The 23,212-nt window shown below is 39.9% G+C and overlaps 1 protein-coding gene across 1 annotated transcript in view; it reads right to left on the bottom strand.

Moving 5' to 3' along the window:
* Positions 1-22,893, bottom strand: part of DISC1 (DISC1 scaffold protein) — a 172,853-nt gene extending 149,960 nt beyond the window's left edge. The window contains exons 1-3 of the mRNA XM_018077458.1: positions 22,751-22,893; positions 21,323-22,320; positions 17,667-17,736 (exon numbers count right to left, since the gene is read on the bottom strand). Coding sequence (XP_017932947.1) covers positions 17,667-17,736; positions 21,323-22,303 — 1,051 coding nt within the window. The 5' untranslated portion in view covers positions 22,304-22,320; positions 22,751-22,893. The remainder of the gene's footprint in view (positions 1-17,666; positions 17,737-21,322; positions 22,321-22,750) is intronic.
* Positions 22,894-23,212: the final 319 nt, after the last annotated feature.

Genomic DNA, 23,212 nt, shown 5'->3' with positions numbered 1-23,212 from the left:
GGCTCTCTAAGGAGGTTCCACAGCCCTTTAACTCTATTTTGGTCCCCACTTCAGCAAAGCAGTTACGAATGAGACAACATCCCATCAACCACCAAATGAGTTGGAGGCCTGGCTGGATTGCATTCACATGGAAACAGCAGCGACCACCCAATGACAGCCACCGCAAAGAAGTCCAACCTCTTCCAGCATGCAGATCCACAGAAGAGCCTCTTGCATGCCCAGACTGAGTGGAACACAGCAGTGCTAAGGCATCTTCACCAGTCCTCATACTTCAAGCTATGAGCCTTTAAAACTTTACATACAGGCTCACTGTCTTATCCAGCCTGAGCCCATGAAAGTTTCACTGCCTCCAGCAGCCTCTTCCCCCATTCATCAGAGCATCCTCAGGCTGGAAATGAAAGCTACCATACCAGTGCCTGTATTGACTAAGAGCCAGGTGGTAAGGGGAAGGAGGAGCAGAGTGGGACTCTGATGGGAGCACCTCCTAGCAACCGAGCTCAGGGGGAGGTTTGGCTATCGTCATGCTCTCCAGAAGGGTTCAGAAAAAGGAGGTGCTCCAAAGAGGACGAGGGATTTGCCATTTTAATATGAAAGACAGAACGTCTTTGAAGTATGATCATGTTGTAGGCCCCAGAATTGCAGCTAACCAGGGGCAGGTTCTGCTTCCAGCTACTGCAGCTGAGCTTTCTACGCATCTCCTGCAAGCATGTAAAACAAGTGCATTAAAGCCTCCTATCTTCTGTACCATGCATTGACTACAAATTAAAACATTGCAAGAAAATAGTTTTTATTAGCAGACAGCTTCACAATAACTGATCTCTATTTTCTTCATGAGTTACAATCAAATAGTATTGTTGCAGTAGTGAATCTTGCTATGAATTTCATTCTATGACAGTACACCCACACAACTTGTTTTACCATAGCAAAATAAACATTTCTGCCCAGCTTCCCACAGTGATTCTGTCCAGCAGCATCCCCTGTTGTTGAAATGTTTAAGCAGACTGTCTTTAATGTAGTACTTGCTTGTTATTTCCATGTGTGTAAACAGCAACCTCTACAAACACCTTTTCTCCCTTCCAAATACCTCCTGCAAATGCAACAGAAAATAGCTGAGCTGCTTTTCCCTCTCACACCCATTCAGATTCTTTTTACTTTACCTCAACTGGACAGCTTGAGAAGAACTGTGGTAAAATATGTAGATCAGACAGATGGCATTTGCTGCTCTTTTATCAGTCCTGCTGCTCAGTGGTTTCAAAAAGCCATGATAATTCATTACTTGAATAGTCCCAGATAGATCCTGAGTTCCACCACAACTTTTACTTATCCATTTTGGAAGTGGAATTATTTTATTTATGGGAAGTATCAAAACCTTCCACCACAGCAGAGATACTGGATTATAACAAGATACCTGAAATACCTGACCTTTGTTCTTTGCTTTCTCCTCAACAAGCACAATCCTCTTCCTCTTATTTCAACAGATCTGAAGAGCAGCTGACATCTGCACTTCCCATCTGGATCAGTGGGGCAGGATGGCTAAGTTCTCCTTTTATGGTTCTCTTTACACTATCCACCCTCACCCTAGAGTGTGCTCATAGCTCCTCCCCACAACCAGAACTTCTCTCTTCCCAGAATTATATCTGACCATAACAAAAAAAGCTATTTAGACACATATCTATCTCCATCTTTGGGTGGCATGCATATACATATATATACACACACACATCCTGCCATCCTCTTGAAAGACACGTCCTTCCTTGTCAGACACTGAAAATTGTTTATCTGACTTTTATTCCTCTTCCTTTTATAAGACAAGTAGCAAACTTAAAATATAGAAAACCACTGCTTGGTTACAAAGCAATACAAAAATAATTAAAAAGTTAAACCAATAGATTTTACTCTGAAATATCACTATTTGATAAGGTTTACTAGAATCTCAGTTAACCAGTGTTCAAATTGCAATTTAGGCAGCAGTCATTTCTAAGCAAGATGTCCCTTAGTGATGGAAGATATGCAAATAACTTTTATCACATTATTTACTAGAGGCTCCAGATTTCAACACACATCTGCTTCCAAACAATAAGCTCCTGCCAAGTTAGTGTTCCATCAAATCTGTCAATTGCAACTCATTTGGTGCTACAGGACAAGCTGACACATTGCATAAAGGTCAAGTGGAAAAATGTCCCTTCCACTACATCAATGTCTAAATTGGTAAAGGTCACTCCATCCAATAATTGCTACTACAGAAAATAACTTTGGTGTAATCTACATGGTAGAGGAAAAAAAAAAAGCAGTTGGAGTACTTAATTTTTTTCCAAGATATGACAAACTAACACTACTGTCATTTCATGATTGGAGTTCAAGGGGCTTTACAATCTTTAATTAAAACTCCAAGGACTGCAGTATGGCAAGTAATGATATACCCATTTTATGACCAAGCTCACCTGAAGCAGACTGCAGTACCTTGCCTAAAGTTAAAATAGCAAAGAGCAAATATGATCACGTAGCCTAAAACAAAAGAAAAAATGGAAATCTGTTCTGGGTTTGGGTTGGTTTTTTTTCTTTCTTTTAGCTCCCTATTTCTGTACAAAATCCATTCTCTGTCATGAGAACTTTTTTCTTTTTCTTCAAAAAGTATCAGTCTATCATGTGTAAAAACACAGTGTGTTGTAAAAGATCAAATTAACATATACAAATACAGAGTTAGCATTAGGCCACTTTAATGACAGAACTGAAATCTTAAGGCTAAGTGAGCAACACCCCAACCTACAGAGACACATGACCTTTGTCACCCAAGGAAGCCTGGAGTTATGTTGTGCAATGATGGAAGAGAAAGAAAAGGAAGATGTTCAGGTTCACCTCACCTCATTACATCAATCCAAGTGCAATTCATATATAACTCTGTGTATTCTCAGCTTTCATTACTAACAAAAGATTAAATATTGAACACTAGCACATAAGATTCAGATCCTGTATCATCAAGACAAGTTTGGAAGAAATTTTGCAGTTACTGGGAAGAGTGGTAGAAATATTTTACACACTGGATTCTAAAACCAAAAACAATATAGCATACAATTGATGCTCTAATTGTAAGCATTGGGCTTCTGGAGTTGCTGCAAAGCTGCTTAAATCTCAGTAGCCTTCCCAGATGCTAGTTGAACATAACTAAAAACTACCTGCATCCTAAGTAAGCTTTAGATTAAATAAAGAAGTAACAACTTTCTCTTAAAGCAACAAAAATTAACCAGAGGTAGCTGTAACTCTGTCCCTAAGATACAGAATAAACATTAACTACATGAATGTCTCCAGAATGAGGTTAATGGAAATTACATCATCATTAATAACAGAATCAGGCTATCCTGTCAATAAGTACTCTAAGAGATACAGTTCCAGGTAACTGAAGCCACACATCTCTCTTTAAAGGCATTACTGCTTCATTAGGAAAAATCTGGCATGGCATAGCATAATAATACAGGTTTTCACTTCCAGAGGGAAGAGAAGGCTGGAAGCTGACCAAAGGATAGGTAGCATTCTTCAGACCTCTTCACTGCCACTTCAGCTGCCACATGCAAGAATGAGAGTGACGTTTGTTTTACCCTCTGGCAGGTTTCAGTTGTTCAGTAACAGACAGAAAATATAATTTTTAAGTCTTTTAGGTTAACAAAGCACTGTGTTTGATCAATGTCCCTTGAGATGTGGATGCTTTAACTGTAACTGCATTGACACAATACAATATTCTGGAGAATAACCCTCCTCATTCTGGAAAATATTATTTGTTTACTTGAAAATTTCAAATAGATGCATTACTGTGTAAATAAAATTTGCCCTCCATCGAGCACAGGATCCTGCCTACAGCAGTGGCAACTTGATTTTTCAACACTTCAAAGGATGGACAGAAAGGTCTACTTGGGCAGCCCACCACCCTCTGCAATGCTGCACACAACTCTGGTGCTGGGAAATCCTGCAGACCTCTTCAGCAGACTCCAGGAATTACCAGGCTGCTATATTTTATATGTAGTGCCGTTATGCTACAATGAACATTAAGAAAGAAACACTCAGACAAAATTCCCTCATGCTAACTTTCAAAAAAAAATTTCCAGAAATACTTCTTTAGACAGAAGGCACAATCAGATACAATAGGCAGTGTGCCAAATACATGAAAGAATACAATAAAAAATGCAACGAAGTATTTGCATAAAGTTTCAAAGAAAGTAGAAGTCTGAATGTTATTCTTTCAGAACACTCCTATATAATACTTCCCTCTGTACAACTGTTTTGTCTCCTACATTCCAGTAACTAAGCTTCACTGATGATCAAAAGCCTGCATTATTTTTTTCAAACAAATTCTACAGAAGTTCTCCCTGATGACACAAAATTTGCACTGTCATCACTCTAACTTATATTCACCTTCTTCCTCCACTGTTATTCAACAGAAGAATAAAAATAAAACTTAAAAAAAAAAGTGAGAAATAAATTCTCTTCTAAACAGCAAAATATCTCTTGTGCAATTCAGGCATTCCTGGTCACTCCATCCAGTTTCACAAATCTTCCTTTGGGAACCAAACAAACCATTATTTGTCCTTGTACTTAACCTGATCTTTGAATTACTAATTTTCTAAAGAAAGGATTAAGATATCCTCTAGCACTATGGCTTCTTCTCCTGTCCTAGCTTGGCTTGATTTTCTTCATGTATAAACAAGCCTTTGGCTTATTTACCTAAATCCACTAACAATTAGCCCTAACTGTGAAACTAGTACAGATATCCGCAGATTTTGGTTAAAAGGATTGAAACAGGATTACAGTCTTACTGGTGGCTGGTCAGGAGGCTCTCATCAGGGCAGAGTGTGAAGTTCACACAGGATGGTAAGAATAAGGGGTGATTCCAGCTGAACCCCCAGACCTGCAGACTGACAGCAGTCACACAGGACTATGAAAACAATCAGACTACCAGAAGCTTTAGCTCCAGGCAGCAACTTGGAAAGAAAGAAACAAAGATATGCATGAGCCTCAGGAGCCACATAAAAAGAGATGTCTCACAATAGCTCAATACACGTGCTTCATTCCCAATATTAGAGATAGCCTGGGAATTTCCTAGAGATACTGCGGCAGCAAGACTCACTGCAACAGACTGACATAAACAGAGAAGGAAAAAGAAAAGACAGAACAGAGATGAAAAGGATTAAGGCGTAAATATTGCCAACTGCAATAGAATATGGCAGAAAGCACAAAAGAGTGCAACTGCATGCAGTGGGCAGAAAGGTCTCCAGGAATGTGCTCTTTGATGTGAGGGGAGACTGGGAAATAACAGAAAGCAGCAAGAAAGCTAGAAGAAAAGTAAAGTATTTGAGGCCAGGTATTTAATGCATCCATCTCTTGGGGAAAAGGGAAAGAAAAAAGTATATGACTGAATGCAAATATTTTGCTAAAAATAAAAACCCAAACCACAAAAAAACAATTCCACCATTCCTCCAAAATGGGAAGCTCTGGCAAAGCAAGGACAAAAGGTATAGGCAGAGAGCAAGCCAGAAGTACAGTCTGGTTCTCTCACTCCCAAAAGACCAGGACAGCAAAGGGTAAATTTAACACACTCTCTTCCCATTACACCTTTCTGCCAGAATTCTGCTGCAATCACACACTGACAGAAACCTGAGGAAGGAACAACTTTGTTAGGAGCAGAGGATGGCTTTACAGAATCTAACCCAAACCACTCACAGCCAGCAGAAAAACAATACACAGAAACACACACCACCACCCCCCAAATCCTTTTTACTTGTTTCCAGAAGGCACAAATTCAAACCAACTAATTTTGATGCAAGTAGATACATTGTGTGAGGCTCCCTCCCATACTAAAGAGCACACTGGCTTGAACTCCAGCTTTCACACATGCACTTTTGTTCCTCAGGCACCTGGGGGGCTGCTGCAAATAGAGGAATGCAGGAAAACACCACCTGCTAAGAAAAGGTTATTAGCTGTCTAGTCTGGTAAAATCTCATTGAAACAAAGGGAAAAGAAAGATGCACATTGTTATCATGCCCCTAATCTTGATTTCAGATTACAGGGAGGCAGTAGAATGACTATATTGCACCAGGTTAGAGCCTGCAGCCCAGAGGACAGATACAACCACAAAATGCATCACAGCAGCAGGCTGACAATATCCACTACCCTCTCCAGAAGACCAAGATTAGCAGGTGAGGAGCAAATTCAAGCCCTGCTTACCAGGTGACAAGCAGAAACAGCAGCACGGGCTAATGAAGCCTGCTGGTTGAGTAAACATGTAAGAAGGGCACAGGAGAGGAAGAACCTGTAACTCAGGGAAGGAGATGAGACACTTGCCTAGCACTTTCCTAAAACAAGAAGTAGAGGGAAGCAAAGTTAAAAGAAGAGGGCATGGAAACAGATGACATCAAAGTGGGAGACATAGAAAAGCAAGCTTCTTGCCTTACTGTCACTTAAGTTCCTCGTACAGTCCCACGCATGCAGGATGCAATCTTCTTTGCACACAATTCCCATGCCTGAAAAACTTCAAATCTTCATTTCTAAAACAGCATCTGCTGGGGCTGAATTTGCACAGTAGGAGCCCTGGCAACTCCTCATGACCAAGGTTAAGGCAGTAAAGAAATAGCTGTTTAATAGCCCTTTTGCCAGAAGCCCCAGGCAGAGTATTTGTGAACGAACAAGTGCAAAACACCACAGCATAAAATCCACCCAGAAACAGCAGTTCTGACAGATCTATATTTCCCACTGGCTTCACCCTGGTAATTAGCAATTCCTTCTTCACTATGGTCATTCCCATAGATTTCAGTAACAAGCAGCTGCCTATGCTTGGAAGCAGTTGAGCAATAAAGGAGGAGGATATTTAAATATTGATCAAAAACCAAAGATGGTAAGAGCATCACCTTCACAAAGACTATGCACAGGCAGTACAGCACTGAGCACATTATAATACTGCTAACATATCCCATATCCATGAGATGTTTTCTCAAACAGGTATTCAAGGCCAAATTGGCCTCCTCACCAATAGAAGGAAGCAGGTTGGAAGGTATCTCAAGGATTATCTGGTCCAACCTCTCTTGGTGACGCACAGTCTAGACAAGACAGCCCAGCACCCTGCCAAGCTGAACCTTAAAGGTATCCAACATTGGGAAATCTACCACTTCCCTAAGGAGATCATTCCAATGACCATTGGGCTCATTGTGAAAAATTTTCCTCTTGTGTCCAATTGGAATCTCTCCAGGAGTAACTAGAGCCCTTTACCACTTATCTTCTTATGTGATTCCTTGCACAAAGGGAACCTCCATCTTCTTTGTAGACACCACTTAAATACAGGAACACAGTGACAAGGTCTCCCTCTAAACCTTCTTTTCCCAGGATTAAACAAACCCCGTTCTCTCAGCCTTTCCTCACATGGAAGGTATCCCAGTCCTTTGATCATCTTTGTAGCCCTTCCCTGGACCCTCTTCAGCCTGTCCACTTCTATTTTATTTTTTTTTCAGCAGGGACCAAAACTGAACACAGGATTCCAGGTGTGGCCTGACAAGTGTTGCATAGAGTGGGAAAAAGTTGTAAAGCAGGACAGTCACGAACTTCGTGAGAGTTGGCAGTACTGAAACATTCATTCAACTTTTTGACCTTATCCTGAGTTCCTAAGAAGAACATTCTTTGAATGGAAATAAGCATTGCACCAGCTTCATCCTAATGTTCAAAAGAAATCTGCAGCAGTTAAATCTTAGCTGAGCAGAACATCTACATCAAGGAAGATCCAGCCTCGCTGTACCTCTCTACTGCAAGTTGGTTTGGGTTGTTGCTTTAAACTCCTTTGCATAGAAGGGATGACTGGTAATTTTTGTGACTTTTAACTGACCCCAGTATCATCTGACTGCTTGCCTGGAAGCCAAGATGATAGCTTTGTGTGCTATACATCATTTCAAAAAAGACCTCCAACTGTCGAGTCAATTGGCCTGCAGATAAGAACAGGAAAAAAAAAAATCCAGTATTTTACATCGTTTTCTTGATTTTTCCAAAGGTTATCCAGTCTACTTTGGTAAAAACAGCCTCTCTAGTTGCCTGTCAGGGCTGTATAAATGCTTTCTTTGCTCTCCCAAGGGTACTTCAAAAAAAATCTGCACCACAGGTAACATTTAGCAATATTCCTTTTAGGTAGGCATTGGAGATAATAGGAACTATATGTGCTGTTACATTACATCACAGATGAATCTTGGATATTAAAAAGGGACTTTGGTAATTTTAGGCAGACATGAAGTGTAACTTTGTAGTGGATAGGGGAAAAGAAAATAAGACTGTATAAAAATGCATAAGAAAGAAAACACTCCTTAGAACTAATAGGCATCAGCTATACATACCTGAACAACCAACCATCCAAACAACTCTTTAGATCTTCCTACAGACAAAGAAATGTGAACCCTACAAGCCTTACATGAAAGAAATGAAAAAAACCACCATCTATCTTGGCTAAGAACACGCCAGCTTCTTGGATCCCTGCTCCAGCAGTGGGAAAGGCACACAAGCCACTCACCTGCCCACAACTGCTACAGAAAGAACAAACTTGGGTAAGCATAGAGAAGGCCAGGCAGCACACTCAACTCCAGAGAGAGAACTGGGAGCACAGAAGTTCACTTTTCTAACAGAAACAGAGGAAAGGTTGCCTCTTAAGGAAAGGGAGAGCCAGGAAAGTGTTTACAAGCAAGGAGGGTACGTTTCCCCGAAGAACTAATTTTCCATCCCTCCTAATTTCTGAAATCAAAATCGATTTTATAAGCAAACATTCAGTTCATTATTAGCTGCTCTTAAGAGCATTCACTCTAAACAATAATTAGAGGCGCTTTTAGGAAGTTTCTATTAAGGAATTATAGGCGATAAAATTGAAGCAGGGAAAAAAGGGCTTCTAGACAAATTAAAAGCAGACACAGCACGCGAGGCAGATCTGGCTCCTAACTCCAGAGACAGGAGAAATGACACTGTTGCTTGCACACAAGGGAGACCAGGAAATGTGGTTAACACCACTAATAGCACAGCTCCTACAGGAACATACATGGAGGTACAAGAAACCTCTCACCACAGGCCTTTTAAAGTTCAAGTTTACTCCTTAAAGCTACAACCCCAGGGGATGCTTGTCCAGCAGAACCAGGCCCGCTGCATTATCCCTCCAAATTACTCCAGTCCTCACATGACCTACATCTCCTGCAGTCATCACATAACTGAGCTCTGGTTTGAAGAGGGACTGAATTCATCTGAATATTTTAATCTGAGCAAAAGCAGCATTTTTCAGGGCACTTCAACAAGCCAAGAAAGCTTTGTTTCACATTCTTTGACATAACAAATAATTTTTTTCCTGCATTCAACAAACAAGTGTGTCACAAGTAAAGAAAGTAAGTCAAATACAGCTCAGTTGCTTTGCTGCCCACACTGGTCCCAAGTAACTCTCATCTGTTTGCACTGGGGAGGCATTAGCCATTCACACACAGGCAGTCTTGCCTTCTCCTTGCTTGATTGAAAAGGAAAGGGCTCCCCCCCCAGAAGTAACAGCAATGGAATAGTTTTACTGAGCATGTAAGGCTGTCCCTATATATTCAGCCTGAATGGGTCAGTCAATGTAACAGCTAGAGATAAGAAGAGCCTAAGTATTTTGAAAGCAGGAAGAGGGCACAGAGAAATAACTCCTGTACACAGTAACAGGCAGGTTCACTCAATAAGTAAAATGGCACCAGTGCCTGGCATGGGGAGTGAAGATTATTTGTTTCTCTGACAGATTCCTCACCTTCTTATTTGGAACTGCATGATTGTTTTCAAAAATGTCCAAAAGAAGAAATGTAAGAGCCATTTAAATGAAATAAGAGAATCCTACTGAATCCTGTGCATTCCTCGTTATAAGCCCTGGGAGTTACGGGTGGGGAAAAAAAAGCACCTGAGATGGGAAATATAAAACTGCACAAAATTCAGACTTATCTGCAGGCAGACAAGAACAGAAATGTGATGGCAGAATAATTATATCAGAAAGCTATTTCCAGTAGCAATGTTTCTACAGGTACAGTGCTCTGAAAGAGAATTAAATTTTAACTCTAGAGTTATTCTACTTTGGATTTTTATTTTCCTTTCCCCAAATATTTCTTCTCTTTCTCCTCCTCAGCATCCTCAGTGTTTCTTTCTCTGGAAGACTTTGTCATTTTATACAATATTATGAATTTTTTTTTTAAACACACATACATCTTAAGTCTTCTTACCCTAGGTTCTGTGAGGCAGGTGAAATAGCATGACCAGAACCACTCTGTTCACAACTCCTCACTATTTTAATATTTATTATATAGCACCAGAATATCCAGCTGTTGAAGCCTGCCTGTGAATGGGGCCATTTCAGCTCTCGCTCAAAAGTGTTTTCTCCACCAAGTACAGGTCATGATTAAAATATTTCAAACCAACACCCCCTGCACTTCAACATGAATTCAGATTTGATTTTAATTACATCTGTGCACCATGAATTTGTCCAGACACCATCCAACAATGAGGAAGGAGTATTATCAGCTCTCCACAGAGGACTTACACTGGAAGACTTTCATGTCTGCTTTCAAATGGTAGTCACATTCATTCAGCACCGTTTTAACCCCTAATTACAGAGAATTTGCATTACTGAGACATCCAGAAGTTTCTACCCATGTTCAGTCATTTATTAAGCAGATAATAATTGAAAAGAGGAGGTGTCCCCTTTCCCTTAAAATTTTTATATCCTAAGTGTAAGACAAGGGCAGCAAAATCAATTTCTACTTGTTGGTTGAATTAATAGCCATACCGTCTCCAGTGGTCATATTGCAAATGAAACACAATTTTCTTATCTGGAGCTAATATTTCTAAAGAGCAAGGGAAAGATAAGTCTGTCCTGAATATAAAATTTGTTTTCAAGTGCAAAGTAAGCAGATGGGCTGGCTGAGTATCAGGAGAGCCATGTCACTCACTCAGTGGGTACTGTCCAGATAGCACATCAACACTTCTCCCAAGTTACACCCATCAGAGCCCTATGCTTCAAACAGCAATTCAGCAAGTAAGATCTTAAATTACCCATAATTGCTTATTTTGTTCATATTTTTCATTGCCGGTTTGTTTGTAAAAGACTAGCCAGGCTGTCTGGGAACAGCTTGGCTGCATCATGGACTGAGAAATAGGGCCCAACTATCATAGGAGGGGCGGCCAGCAGTGTCAGTTTTAGACAGCAGATGGCCAGGAGCAGAGAAAGCTTCCAAGCACACAGTTTGCCAAAACTTCAGCAATTTTCTTTTTGTCAAGCAGCTTCCAGAAACACAAGATGTAGCCGAACCTCTTCACACTGGCCAAGAGTAAAATACGAGACCATAGTAGAATCCTACAAAATACTATCACTTCCTAAAAATATTTAGGCTGCACAGTTTAAGCGAGATACTGCATGAGTACAGCAGTTTCCTCTCCAATATTGGCTAAGGAATTAGAGATGTAGAAAACATGACTGCATTTTCAGTGTGGGGGCACAAGCAGACCAACAGCAAGACCCTGTTCTACCTCAAAGACACACCTTGATGTGATGGAAACTAAACAGCTGGGCTAAAATGAGGATTCACATCAAAAGCATTTCAAGAAGCTGCTGAAGATGCATGTGCTTTATATGTAATGAGTAAACACAAGTCGAAGTACCCAGAAATGCATACCAGACCTCCCTCTCATGAGCATTGGTAATTGCTATATTATTTTAGAATTAAAAAAAGTTTTTCCTGTTGTCTACATGACAGCAAGATAAGGAAATTCATACCTTTAAATTGTGACTCCTGCTCAGTTTTGTGATCAAAAAAAACAAAAACAAAAACACCCACACAGTAGCAACTGGATACACCTCACACAGATTGCATAAAAAGAAACTATGTCATTACTGCTGCTAGTAAACAGAAGCCACGGTAAAGCATTTGGACAACGGCATCTTGGTCAACAGTTTCAGCCAGCACCAAACAATAAATGGATATGTACAAAAAAAGACTTCTATCTTTTCATTTCAGCCATGTTAGAGAAATACAGACAAGGTGTAAGAGTTGCAAGGCTTGTGTTACCTCTGTTTTGTTACGAGGTAAATTAAGTCTAATTTATACTTCACATAAGCATTTGCTATCCTTAACCACCCAAACTCTTTGGTGGAGGTTATCTGAATTTGTCAGAGTAGGACAAGATAAACAAGATTCCTGCAACAAAGATTTGGGGTTGGGAATTTGTACAGGCCCTTTCCCACATCCTCTTGATAGCTTTACTGGGAAGTTGTAAAAATGAACGTGAAACCCAAAAAGGCTTAGTCACATATTTAAGGAACCTTCTACAGCTTGTGACGAAACAAAACTCTGACAGTATGGCATAACACAAAGTCCTATTTCTTCCATCCACCCCAAATCCATTGACAAGTCAATGGCCTGCAAACTCCAAGTTACAAGCTCGCACTAAATCTCCTGTGTCACAGAAGCTCTCTCCTCCAGCATCCACTTTTTATTAAGTCAGCAGCCTCAGATATAGAGCTTCACTCAATATACAGCTAAGGTTTAAGGATTTAACTTTCAAAGGTATATGGCACACTGAAACAAGTCCAATCCAAAGTGACATGTTCTTTGAGAGTTATTTCCAGATACATCTTCTCTCAAATTCACTGTCCTTCCTCATAAAGAAGCCAACTTGCCTTCGTTTGTGTCCTGTTATAGCAGCCATCTGTCAAGCAAGCATTTTAGTTCAAAATAATAGAAGTACAGTAAAGCAGGGATTCTGTCCAAACCTCATCCACATATAGCCCTTCCAGGAAAAAAAGAAATTTAAAAACAAAGAAAAAAAGACAACAAAAAGAACAACACACCACCACCCTGCTTGAATATCAAATTGGTTCAAATGTTGTAAGAGTTATGACTAGAAATAGTACTTTACACTGGGAAAAATATTGTTCCAGTTTAAACTGCAAAAAGAAATTTGGAAATACCAAACAGCTATACACCTGGCCAGTAGTTTGGAGTTTGCAAGAACCACTGTAAGAAAAGTCCAAGGCCTCCCTCGGAGTGCCACTTAACACAACATTTTTAACCCAGCCATTACTTTATTGTTTTCTCTCTTTCTGCAGAACACACAGCACACAAGTCCATGGCAGCTTACCAATTCACATAGTTCATGCTTTGAGAACTCACCTAAAATAACCGAAGGCTCACATGATGTTAAATGTATTAACAGCCTGAATTTTTATTGCTGAGATAGGATAGGTTTTGCCATGTCTGGCAAAGATGTTTCTGTGTTCTACCTGACATGCTGGACTGATGAGGAGTTGCTTTGATCTACTGTATGACCTTCACTGAAGAGCTGTAGCTACTCTGAATACAATCTGATTGCACAGGGAAGTTTACATTCAGTTGCAAACAATGAAACTGTATGCTCACATTCCTGCATACAAGAATTTTCTTTAAAAAAATAATAATTAAAAAACAAACAAAAAAGTCAAAACCAAAAAAAAAAACCCAGTAGGTCTGAAAAAACTTCCTTCTGAGTAACAAAATGGCACAAGGACCACTAGTAGAGTTCAGCAGCAAGACAGTCCTGATAGTTACCAATCCACTTGCCTCTTGCACCAGGCAAAGTTGAGCAGCTCAAGAAGCAAAAAACAGGAAAAAGGTTTTCAAATGTTGGGGCAATAGATTTGTACTGAGCAAAATACACTTGCTCCTACTGCAAGCACAACTCCTACAGACACAAAATATATTGTCTTCTTTTTTTCCCCCCTGTATTCAGCAGTGTGTTTAACCTTGGAGCTGTCAAGCTCCATCATGAATAATGAGCCATGACAACACTTCAAGTGATCCTTGGAGAACAGACCAATTTTTCCTATATGCTAGGCAAGGCAAAATGCTTATATTCCCATGGTACTGTACCTGCTTTGAAAATATACAGTAATGTGGCCATCAAGAGGAGACCACAAGTATACAGAAAAAAAAAACCAAATAACTTATTTCCTGATATTTCAGCCCCTACAAACAGAAAGAGCAGTAAAACAAGTAACATCCTCATGGTTCCTATTTAAAAATATACCAGGGCTGAGGACATTTGTCTCACTGAATATGCATTTCACGTAACCATTTCACAGTATGAATAACTGCAATTGAAACAACCCCTGACAGCTACAGTATGAGGAGAGAACACCCTGCAGTTTCACTGCACTGTGCTCAGTGACCTGCAGTAGATGAGCAGCAATATAGGACAGGGGGGCAGCCTCTGCCCAAGTAGCCCCCCAGCACTCTTGGAACAAACATATCCCCCACTCCACCCCATGGCACTGCAAGAAAGTATAGGAAAAAAATGTAATTATTTGAATGACTGACTGAAGCTCCCCTACACCAACACCCTAAGCATGCCAAGGCAGGACTTCAGAAGGCACAGCACAGGTAACCAAGCAACGGCAAGTGAGTGCCATTTCTGCTGTGCACCTCTCGAGCCCAAGATGAGGAAGAAGAGAAGGAGCAAATAGATTCACCTAAAGAAAGGAAAAACTAGGAAGAAACAAGCTGAAGATTTAAACAGGTATTCCCTTGTCTTTTAAACAAAAATGGAAAGTTGTGGTTGCAAAAAGCCCTTAAAAAAATCATCACTCATTCAAGAATCATCACTCTAACAGACCCAAGCAGCATGCATTTGTCCTGCATTTCTGTAAAGGGGGAAAACAAATATATCCTTATTCCTGCGAAGTTTGCAGTGTCACACAGCAGAAACCAGTCCTTAGCACTTTGAGGAGTTTTAAGTACTAACACATCTCCGTCCCACCAAACTGCTGTAAAAAAAAAAAACAACTGAGGCCCTTCCTGCAAGACTAGATGACTCAGAAAGCTGAAGTCAGAAAATCCCTTCAACTATGGTCAGAGCTAGAGAGGAGCCTCTAACAACAAAGCAGTAATTACACATGATAATGTATTTATTGACAATTTAATTTTCCACTTGGGAGTCCAGTCACTCATACCCCTCCCTCCACCTGCTCTCCTTCCCCCCTACTCACCTCTTCCATATATAGGGCATTTATCAGTTATCCAAATCATACTAGGTCTACCTTTCTCCTAGAGAACTTCCAAATGAGCAAGACCTGTGTCATCACCACACACAGCATGACCACCCTCTCTGGTTTAAAACAGTTCTGCTCTTAACAGAGGACTCGGTGTACACTCAAGGTCATTCCCCAAATTACAGGGACAGTAATCTTCTGCATATAGTTAAAATGTCATTAGCCCTCCGTATACACCATGTTGGTTTCTCACATTCCCTGATAATACATCGCCATTTATGCTCCACATCACAGTTCTGCACATTTAGCAATTCCATTCCCTGTTAGCAATATTTGACAATAAGAGCATTTTAAAGAAGGCTAATTACAAATTTCACTTGAACAGAAATTGGTACTGGGCCAATCTATAAGCTTTTTAATAAGCTTTCAAACTTCACACCAGGGAAGACTGTTCTCCACCAGGAGCAGTGACATAGCTCTAAAAGCAAAGGCGGAAATCTTGCCACTGCAAGAGGAGGAGGGAAGGTCACAGCTCTGATTCTCCTTGCAGCACTGCACCTTCTCCATGTGACTCTTTCCTTGAAAATATGCTGCCCATGTTTCATGAGCAAAAAAAACTAAAAAAGCCAGTTCAGATACCATGAAAATAATGAAAAGCAGTATCAAAAACCCCTTGGTTCACAGTTTTATCAGAAGAGGAACAAAGACCAGTATGACAGAAAGCAGGTCAAGGACTCAAAAGCTAGAAATTCATAAAATTAGTGATGCATGGTCACACACATGCTTGAAGCATGGCATTTTCTGAGAACAACGGTGTCTCTAGATGGACTCCCAGTTTTCAAAGGGATAGAAGAACCCAAGGCAAAGTTTCTCAAGCACTTCAGCATCTAGTCTCATATCAGGACAAATTTTTTCTGTCTGTATATACACCAGACTTAGTACAGAAAACAGCAATCCCACCTGTGGATGCTCCTTACCACCTTTGTACTGCTGCCACTTTTTCTCTCTGCGTTCACAATACGTGGTGAAATAACATTTCAGCCAGATCATTTTTCTGAGGGGAAGATTCTGCAAACCACCCTCTGTGCTACCTGCTCGATAACCAGGGTGGAACTGAAAAGGGTAGTTGATAAAGTGATGGTCAACAGAAAATTGGTCCTGTTTTAAGGGTACAAGACTAGTGCCCAGGAAAGCTACAGAAGGGCTTTCTGTGCAAGATTCAAGACAAGTCATAATTTTTCCCTGTGGTCAGTGACTATGTGGCATCACAAGGAGATGTCACACCTGACACACTGAAATACTGCTGTCAGAGTGGCTGACTGCCCAGAGAATCCCAGTTGGAATCTGTGCTAACCCTGTGCACCAAGTACACAGCTGTTGGGAAGTCTCCAACTGTGAGCTCAACCCACAGACACTAGAAAAAGAAGAGCTGTGAGTGTTACACATGTAGAGCGCACATGTGAATAATATCTATTTGACAGAGATTAAACCCATGAATATGTAAAACATCCTTAGCTTTTAACGTACCTAAACATTTTCCCCATTAGGAGGTGCCACACTAAAAGAATGATTTGGGATGGTAGCAAACTCTTCTATACACAGGCGAGCCTTTAAGAGGCCAACAGAACCACTCTTGCAAAAGGGCTACGTACCTACTCCCTACACACTATTAAAACACATTTTCATCACCTTGGAGACTTCTTTGGGGACAGGAAGTCATGGTACAACTGCAAGCATTTTGAAAGGCAAACCATAAGTTCTGACCACTGCCCGATCTCTAAAAGCTGAGAATAAAAAAGTGGCAGGAAAGGAGTTATCTTTTTCCAGTCTTATTCTCTCAATTCATGCATATTCATGCATATTTTACTGACATGTTTGCAGGGTTTTCCAACTAATTATAGATCTAGTGGGAAGAATTTAGCCTAGAACCTCAAGACTATCAAAACATGAGTACCTGAACACAGACTACCAGAGCAGGAAACAAGAAGAAACCTAATATGTGTGTTAATAAATGCTTTAATTATTAATGTGTGCACACACCAAGCTTATCAGAAGTGCCAAGGCATTTGAAAGGAAAAGCACTATTCAAAGACAGCCATTTGCCAGCAACTCTATCATCACCATATTCTCTAGTTGGTTTTGATTGAATTCAGTGACATCAACTTAATCCCACAGGACAGTATCATTCACTTTTATAATAGCTACTGACCTTATTTCTGTGTTTGAGCCCTGTTGTAGTGTCATGACTAAATGTGGCAAGCAACAAATCTCACTCTGTCAGCAGCCAGCGCCTGTCCTTTCTCCTTTTAAAGCTTTCATTCATTTCTGCAATTTTTTTTAAAGTCATGCTGCTTCAAAACAGCTGATCCAGATGGTGGATATTTGGATTTCAACCTTCCCACATGGTGATGTGGCTCAAGAAAATAAAAACTGTTGCTACCTGCTGCTGACCTACTTTAATTTGCTTCCTGCCATACAAAAGAATAAAGAATACAGTTCATTGAACTAGTCTTCCACACCTACCAACTGTTATGTAGGAAATATAAAATAAAATTAAGAGAGAAAGGAGAAGGAAAGAAAAAAAAAAAACGGCAGCATGATCCCATGGAGAGTAGGGGGGAGCAATTCTCACCTCTATCGTAGTCATCTTCCTCTATTGCTTTTTCCTGAAGCCTCTGAAGCCGTAAGATCAAGGATTTTATCTAGGCAAAGAAAAAAAGTTAATTATGAAGAAGAAGCTGCATTTAAAAATATTTAGACTATTAACCTCTACATAATATAATGGCTTACTAAATCACTACAACGACCAAATTTTGATAATTAAGCCCAGTATTTGTTAATTAGACAGACCTATTTGGAAGTCAGTTGAACTGAAGCTACTTGAGCCAAGCATGGCTTTAGTCCAAACACATACAGAGAATAACAAATGATATTGCTTGAAAAGCAAAGGAGATCATGTGATCACAGGATATTTTTCACCCTTTGACTAAATCAAAGTAGGATTATTAGAGGATTCTGTCAGCATGACATATACTTCTGATCACACTGTACTCAACAGTGTGTTCCCGAGCCCATTCCAACAATTTTTTTCCCTAAGTTTTGCACAGAATACAATATTTCCATATGCAAACCACATTTTATTCTGTAACTAGAAAGAGAAATGCAGTATGAATATTTTGGAACAGGTATACTCATGTTATGGGTCAGAAGACAGTATTCATATACACCCAACAAAGTTTCATTAAAATACAATTTAGGCTCATCTACATAATGTCGATGTTTGCATTTTCAGTTCACAATCCAAATGCTGGATGAAGAAAAAAGCAGAACACCAAGAATACCTAAACCACATACAGACTGCTCTCTCACACCCAAAAAGAAACTTCTACCATAATAAAGTTTTATTTCAAAAGCTAATGCTTCTCTTTGCTAACATCAAAGAGTCTGGACTAAAGTTCTAAATTTACTAAAAATTTGTAAGGCTAGGTGTGCATTCCAAGGTCTTTACAAGTTTTTACTGTAAAAAGAAATTGGTTAGAAGGCAGGTTTAGTCCTCTCCTCATTGCCATGCTAGCCATAGCCTAGCAGGGCTACAGTTACAAGACCGAAATGTGTTTCTTTCTTATTAAATTTATACATGACAGGTACCAAACAAGACAATATCAGCACTGAAAAAGGTAAGCCTGGAAAAAAAGCAGCATATATTCCTACAGTCCAAAGCCTGAAAGTGCTTGGGAAAGCATTTTCCAACCCAACAAAATCCATGCTTTAGACATTCTGCATTTACAGAGTACTTCACTCCTCCCTGAAACTCTTTCATATTTAATCCCTATATTTAAACTCTAAATTGAATAGAGAAAAAGAGGTACAGCCAGTCAACAACTTCATAGAAGCACTCAGTTATTGAGACTACACAATCAACACACAAATTAGGCAAGACTTTTAAATTCAGGATATCCCTTCTAAACATGGTATGTGAAAGTGGACTAGTCAGAAAAGAACTATAAAAAATAAAACCAGGAAAGTATCCAAAAATGGCTGATTAATCATAGGCTATAGGACGGTCCAGAAGAAAAATAAACACAAAACATTGTATACATTCCCATTTCCTCAAGGTTTTATTTTATTTTGGTTTACATACCCTGAAACTCCAATCTTTTTTCTCTGATGCTGCTGAGGAATGTGTAAGATACTGAAGGGAGGAGCTCTGAATTCTCATCGTAAATCGTATTTTCTGTATTTTATGCCTGACTTTTGACAGAGCTTTAAAGAAGCCTGCAGTAGGAATGATTCAAATGACACTTTTTTTCACATATATGATGTATAACAACCATCTATACTGCAATACAGCTTTGCTGCTGTTTGCAGTGTTTATTCCATCATGTGCTACAGGGGCAGGTCATTTAAAGTCTGCTTGGGTACCACAGCCCAGGTTCACCAACAGCAAACTGACTGATGCTGCCACAGTAAAATGTTTTCTATTTGCAGGCTAGTAAGACATTTGGAGCTCAACTCATCGAAGAGCTGCTTCAGCGTGGCATGTCCTATATCTGTACCAGATGATGATCACTTTTAAGTACAGAGAACGCATAATTTTAACACTTTCGGTATTGTCTCCTTTTCTTGACTGCAGTTGCCTTCCTTCCTTTCTGAAAACTTTAAGACTTGCTCATTATCATTACAATAGGAAGGTGCTTCAAATTAAACATACACGACTGGCTAACCAAGGGCAAAGACATCTGAGGGCACAAATCCCCAGTTCTCCTTTCAACAAATTAATGAATACAGAAATTAAAGATAGCAATGTTTCATTTGTGCCTATCAAAAAAAGTACTGAAAGGAAAGAAAAATAACTTCCTATTTTGATTGTGTTATATATTCCCAAATTTGTAGCAAATGAATTTCCCAAACCATCCCAGACCACAGGCATGTTGTCATTCCAGGCATGAAGCCAAAGAAACTGCTCCATGTCAATGTGTATGAAGTCTGTAAATAACAAAACCTAGTTTGAGTTCTACATGAATCCTCTATGGAAAGAAAGTATTAGAGAGCATTGCAGGCCCAGGTCAGATGTCATGCAGAAAAAAAGCAACAGTAAAAGTTTCTCAACCTTCTGTCTTACCCAGACAGCAGGGTTGTGCTAAGTCTCCCCAGAGCAAGTTGTTTCATCAGGTCTAAAGACAATACAGTGTAATAAGGCTAGGCTTCATGAACGAAGATTTGGGAAGGCTCTATCCACATTTGCTACAGGCACGCTGGTGGCTTATGAGGCCAATACGTGACAGTTATGTGCCTGAGTTTAGAAGTCAGAAGAATCTGAGTTTCTGAAAAGCACTAATGAAACAATTAAAAAAAACCAACCAACCCAACAAAGAAAAACCAAACAAAAAGCCCACCACACCAGAAAAACCCCACTACCTACTCAGTGCACCTTGAACAAATTAGTGAAATACATTGTCCATATTAATCTCTAGATTACTGCTTCCTGGTTGCATAACAAATCTAGTATTTGGTTCCTTGGAGCAGGTAAACTCAGAATTATTTTCCTCCAATGCCCACCCTGCCATCCCAGAAACCATATAACAAAACACAGATGATCCTTCTTAAAGTTTCCTCACCCCTCTCCCATAAAGGACACAGTGAATGACTGCCTGTACACATTGCAGGTATAAGTGTGGGTATATACATACGTGCAGAAATAAAGACTCCTGACTCACTGTTCCACTACTCCTCTGTGGTGGAAGGAAAAAAAAAAAGGTTCCATTCCCAGCTGGAGGCAGAGAGGGACTTGACCCCCATTTTTCTTCATGTGGGGAGAATACCCATCTCTCAGATTACATGCTACTCTCACACAGTTGCCTCACTCCAAGAAACCTCTAGCTAAACTTAAACATTTCCAGTTAAAAAGTTTTGTTAAATCATGATGCTTCAAGAAAAGTTATTATCATCCCCAAATTTTGCACTACATATACCCCAAACTGCAGAAAAAACAGCCACCTGTGAAACAAAACGGTGCTTAATGAACTCAGAAACTGATGTGTGACATTAGAAGTGAGTTGCAGGTGAACACAGAATAGGTACTGCAACGACATCACCTTTTTTCTGAAGAACCAAACAAAACCTGTTCTCTCACTTTTATCATACAGAGCACTACTGTAAAACTCTTTGAACAAATGCTACAAAAGCCATTAGTACCTGAACTCCAACATAAACTTTGATTTCAGAACCATAAATAAAAATGTTTTGAGGGCCAGGGAGAGGAATCGAAACCAAAGTGAGATTACTGACCTTTAGTGTACTGCGGTTGCCAAGCAAGCAATCTTGCAACACTGGTTCATATTTTTTCATCAAAATATCCCAGTTACGGTCACTAACAGTAAAGCTACTTTCATAGCCTGAGGTGACAGAAGAGCCAGCAGATGCTGCATCCAAGGAATCTGTAGAATATGAAAATGTTGCATCTATATCTGAGAGAGAGAGAGTCTCACAGTCCTGGAATTTATCATTCACAGGGCTCTCATGTTCATGCTCTAAATCCTCACTGGATCTGGAGAAGCAACATGAATCTCCCAAGTTCTCATGAGCTTGTGACATCTCTTCTGGCTTCTGCAGACTTCCTGTGGTTTTGGGATGCAGAACAATCTCAGTTTCCTCAACAGTTGATTTGCCTTCAACATCATTTACTCCAGAGGCCGAGTTCAGGGAGAGCTGTATGAAGCTGAAACTTGAACTAAAACTATCTAAACTATTGTGTGCAACAGCAGAATGAGAAATGTCATCTCTGTTTTGATATTCACAGTTGTTATTCACTTCTGTCCGATCCAAAGCATACATATTTGGGGGCTTGCTCACTTTAGCACTGTGGCTTTTCTGCTGTGTACAGCATACAGTAGAAACATCTCCTTTGCTTGTTGCGCCAGCAGGGTAAGCTGCTGTCACTGTGTTTTCTGACCGTGGACTCTTGCAACACGATAGATTTTTGCAGCATCCTGGCATATTTCCAGTAGTGGCCAACATTATTACCCCATCAGCAGGAACTACAGTGCTACTAACTTCACTACAGCACAGGAGTTCGAAGTTATTTTGGCATTGTCTGCATAGAGTGCAGTTCTCAAAGTCTCCACAACCCTGCCTTCCATGCTGGAGCTCTCCTGGTCTGGATGGTTTGCAGGCACCAAGGGACTGAAACTCTATCTGTTGCTGAGCTTCTGGCCTCATGTATCCAGGTCTTTTTGACAGCTTCTTTTTACGAAGGGAGCCTGCAGGCATTAATTGCTGGTGATCATCTGGGGGAGGGAAAAAGAGTCCATGAAATGCTTCTGCAGTTTTATAAGTTTAACACATTGTAGCATCTGAAAATAGTTGTTTCTGAAATTTCAAGCAGTGCACATTGTTTTCCATTTCAACGAAACAAAGACAATGACCATACTGCAGAAAGAGAACACTGCATGTATTCATTCACTTTCTAAAGAATTTGCGCCTGGTTTTAAGTGAACTCACTAACACAGTCTTGTCCATCAGGACACAAACCTGGGTACAATGAATCACATCATCTTCCCTATTCACAATACCAGTCTACTTTTTCATTCTCAACTTGCTTAACAGCACATTAAAGGACAGAGTTTTAAGTCTCTCTGATTCAGAATTATGGCAGACTTACAAGCACATGTAAGACAGGACTGAATCTGCATCCAACAAGGTGAGAACCATACTCACAAAGAAATTTTGTTCATAACCTATTGTTGCTTGTGTCCAGTTTCTTGTGTCCATATCCATGCTTTAATAGTATGAGTAGCAAGTGGTTCAGATTCTGCTTCCGGAACAGATGCAATTCTGTAGCACCCTGTGGTTGCAGATATCAGTCTAATGAAATATTGTAGAAGTTGTCATTTAGATTTATGGTACTACCTATCGTGCAAAACACAGAGTTAAAGGAGAAGCTTTGCATGCAGAACCATCAGTCCTAGAAAACAAATGCTTTCTAGCGTTACTGAAGTATTAGTATCATTAAGGAAGGGCCTTTGCTCAATAACTCCATTTCTCCACACATACCTTACTTACATAGATGAAAAGATAAATTTGCTGTTTGCACAGAATAGAAAACAAACAAAAAATCAACCAAAAAAAACCATGATATAAATCACAGTGAACATTAAAAGCAGGACATCAGAATTGATG

The sequence above is a fragment of the Manacus vitellinus genome, unplaced genomic scaffold (assembly GCF_001715985.3).
Source record: "Manacus vitellinus isolate BGI_N305 unplaced genomic scaffold, ASM171598v3 scaffold_37_pilon, whole genome shotgun sequence".
NCBI lineage: Eukaryota > Metazoa > Chordata > Aves > Passeriformes > Pipridae > Manacus > Manacus vitellinus.
This window is presented reverse-complemented; position numbering and strand designations above follow the sequence as displayed.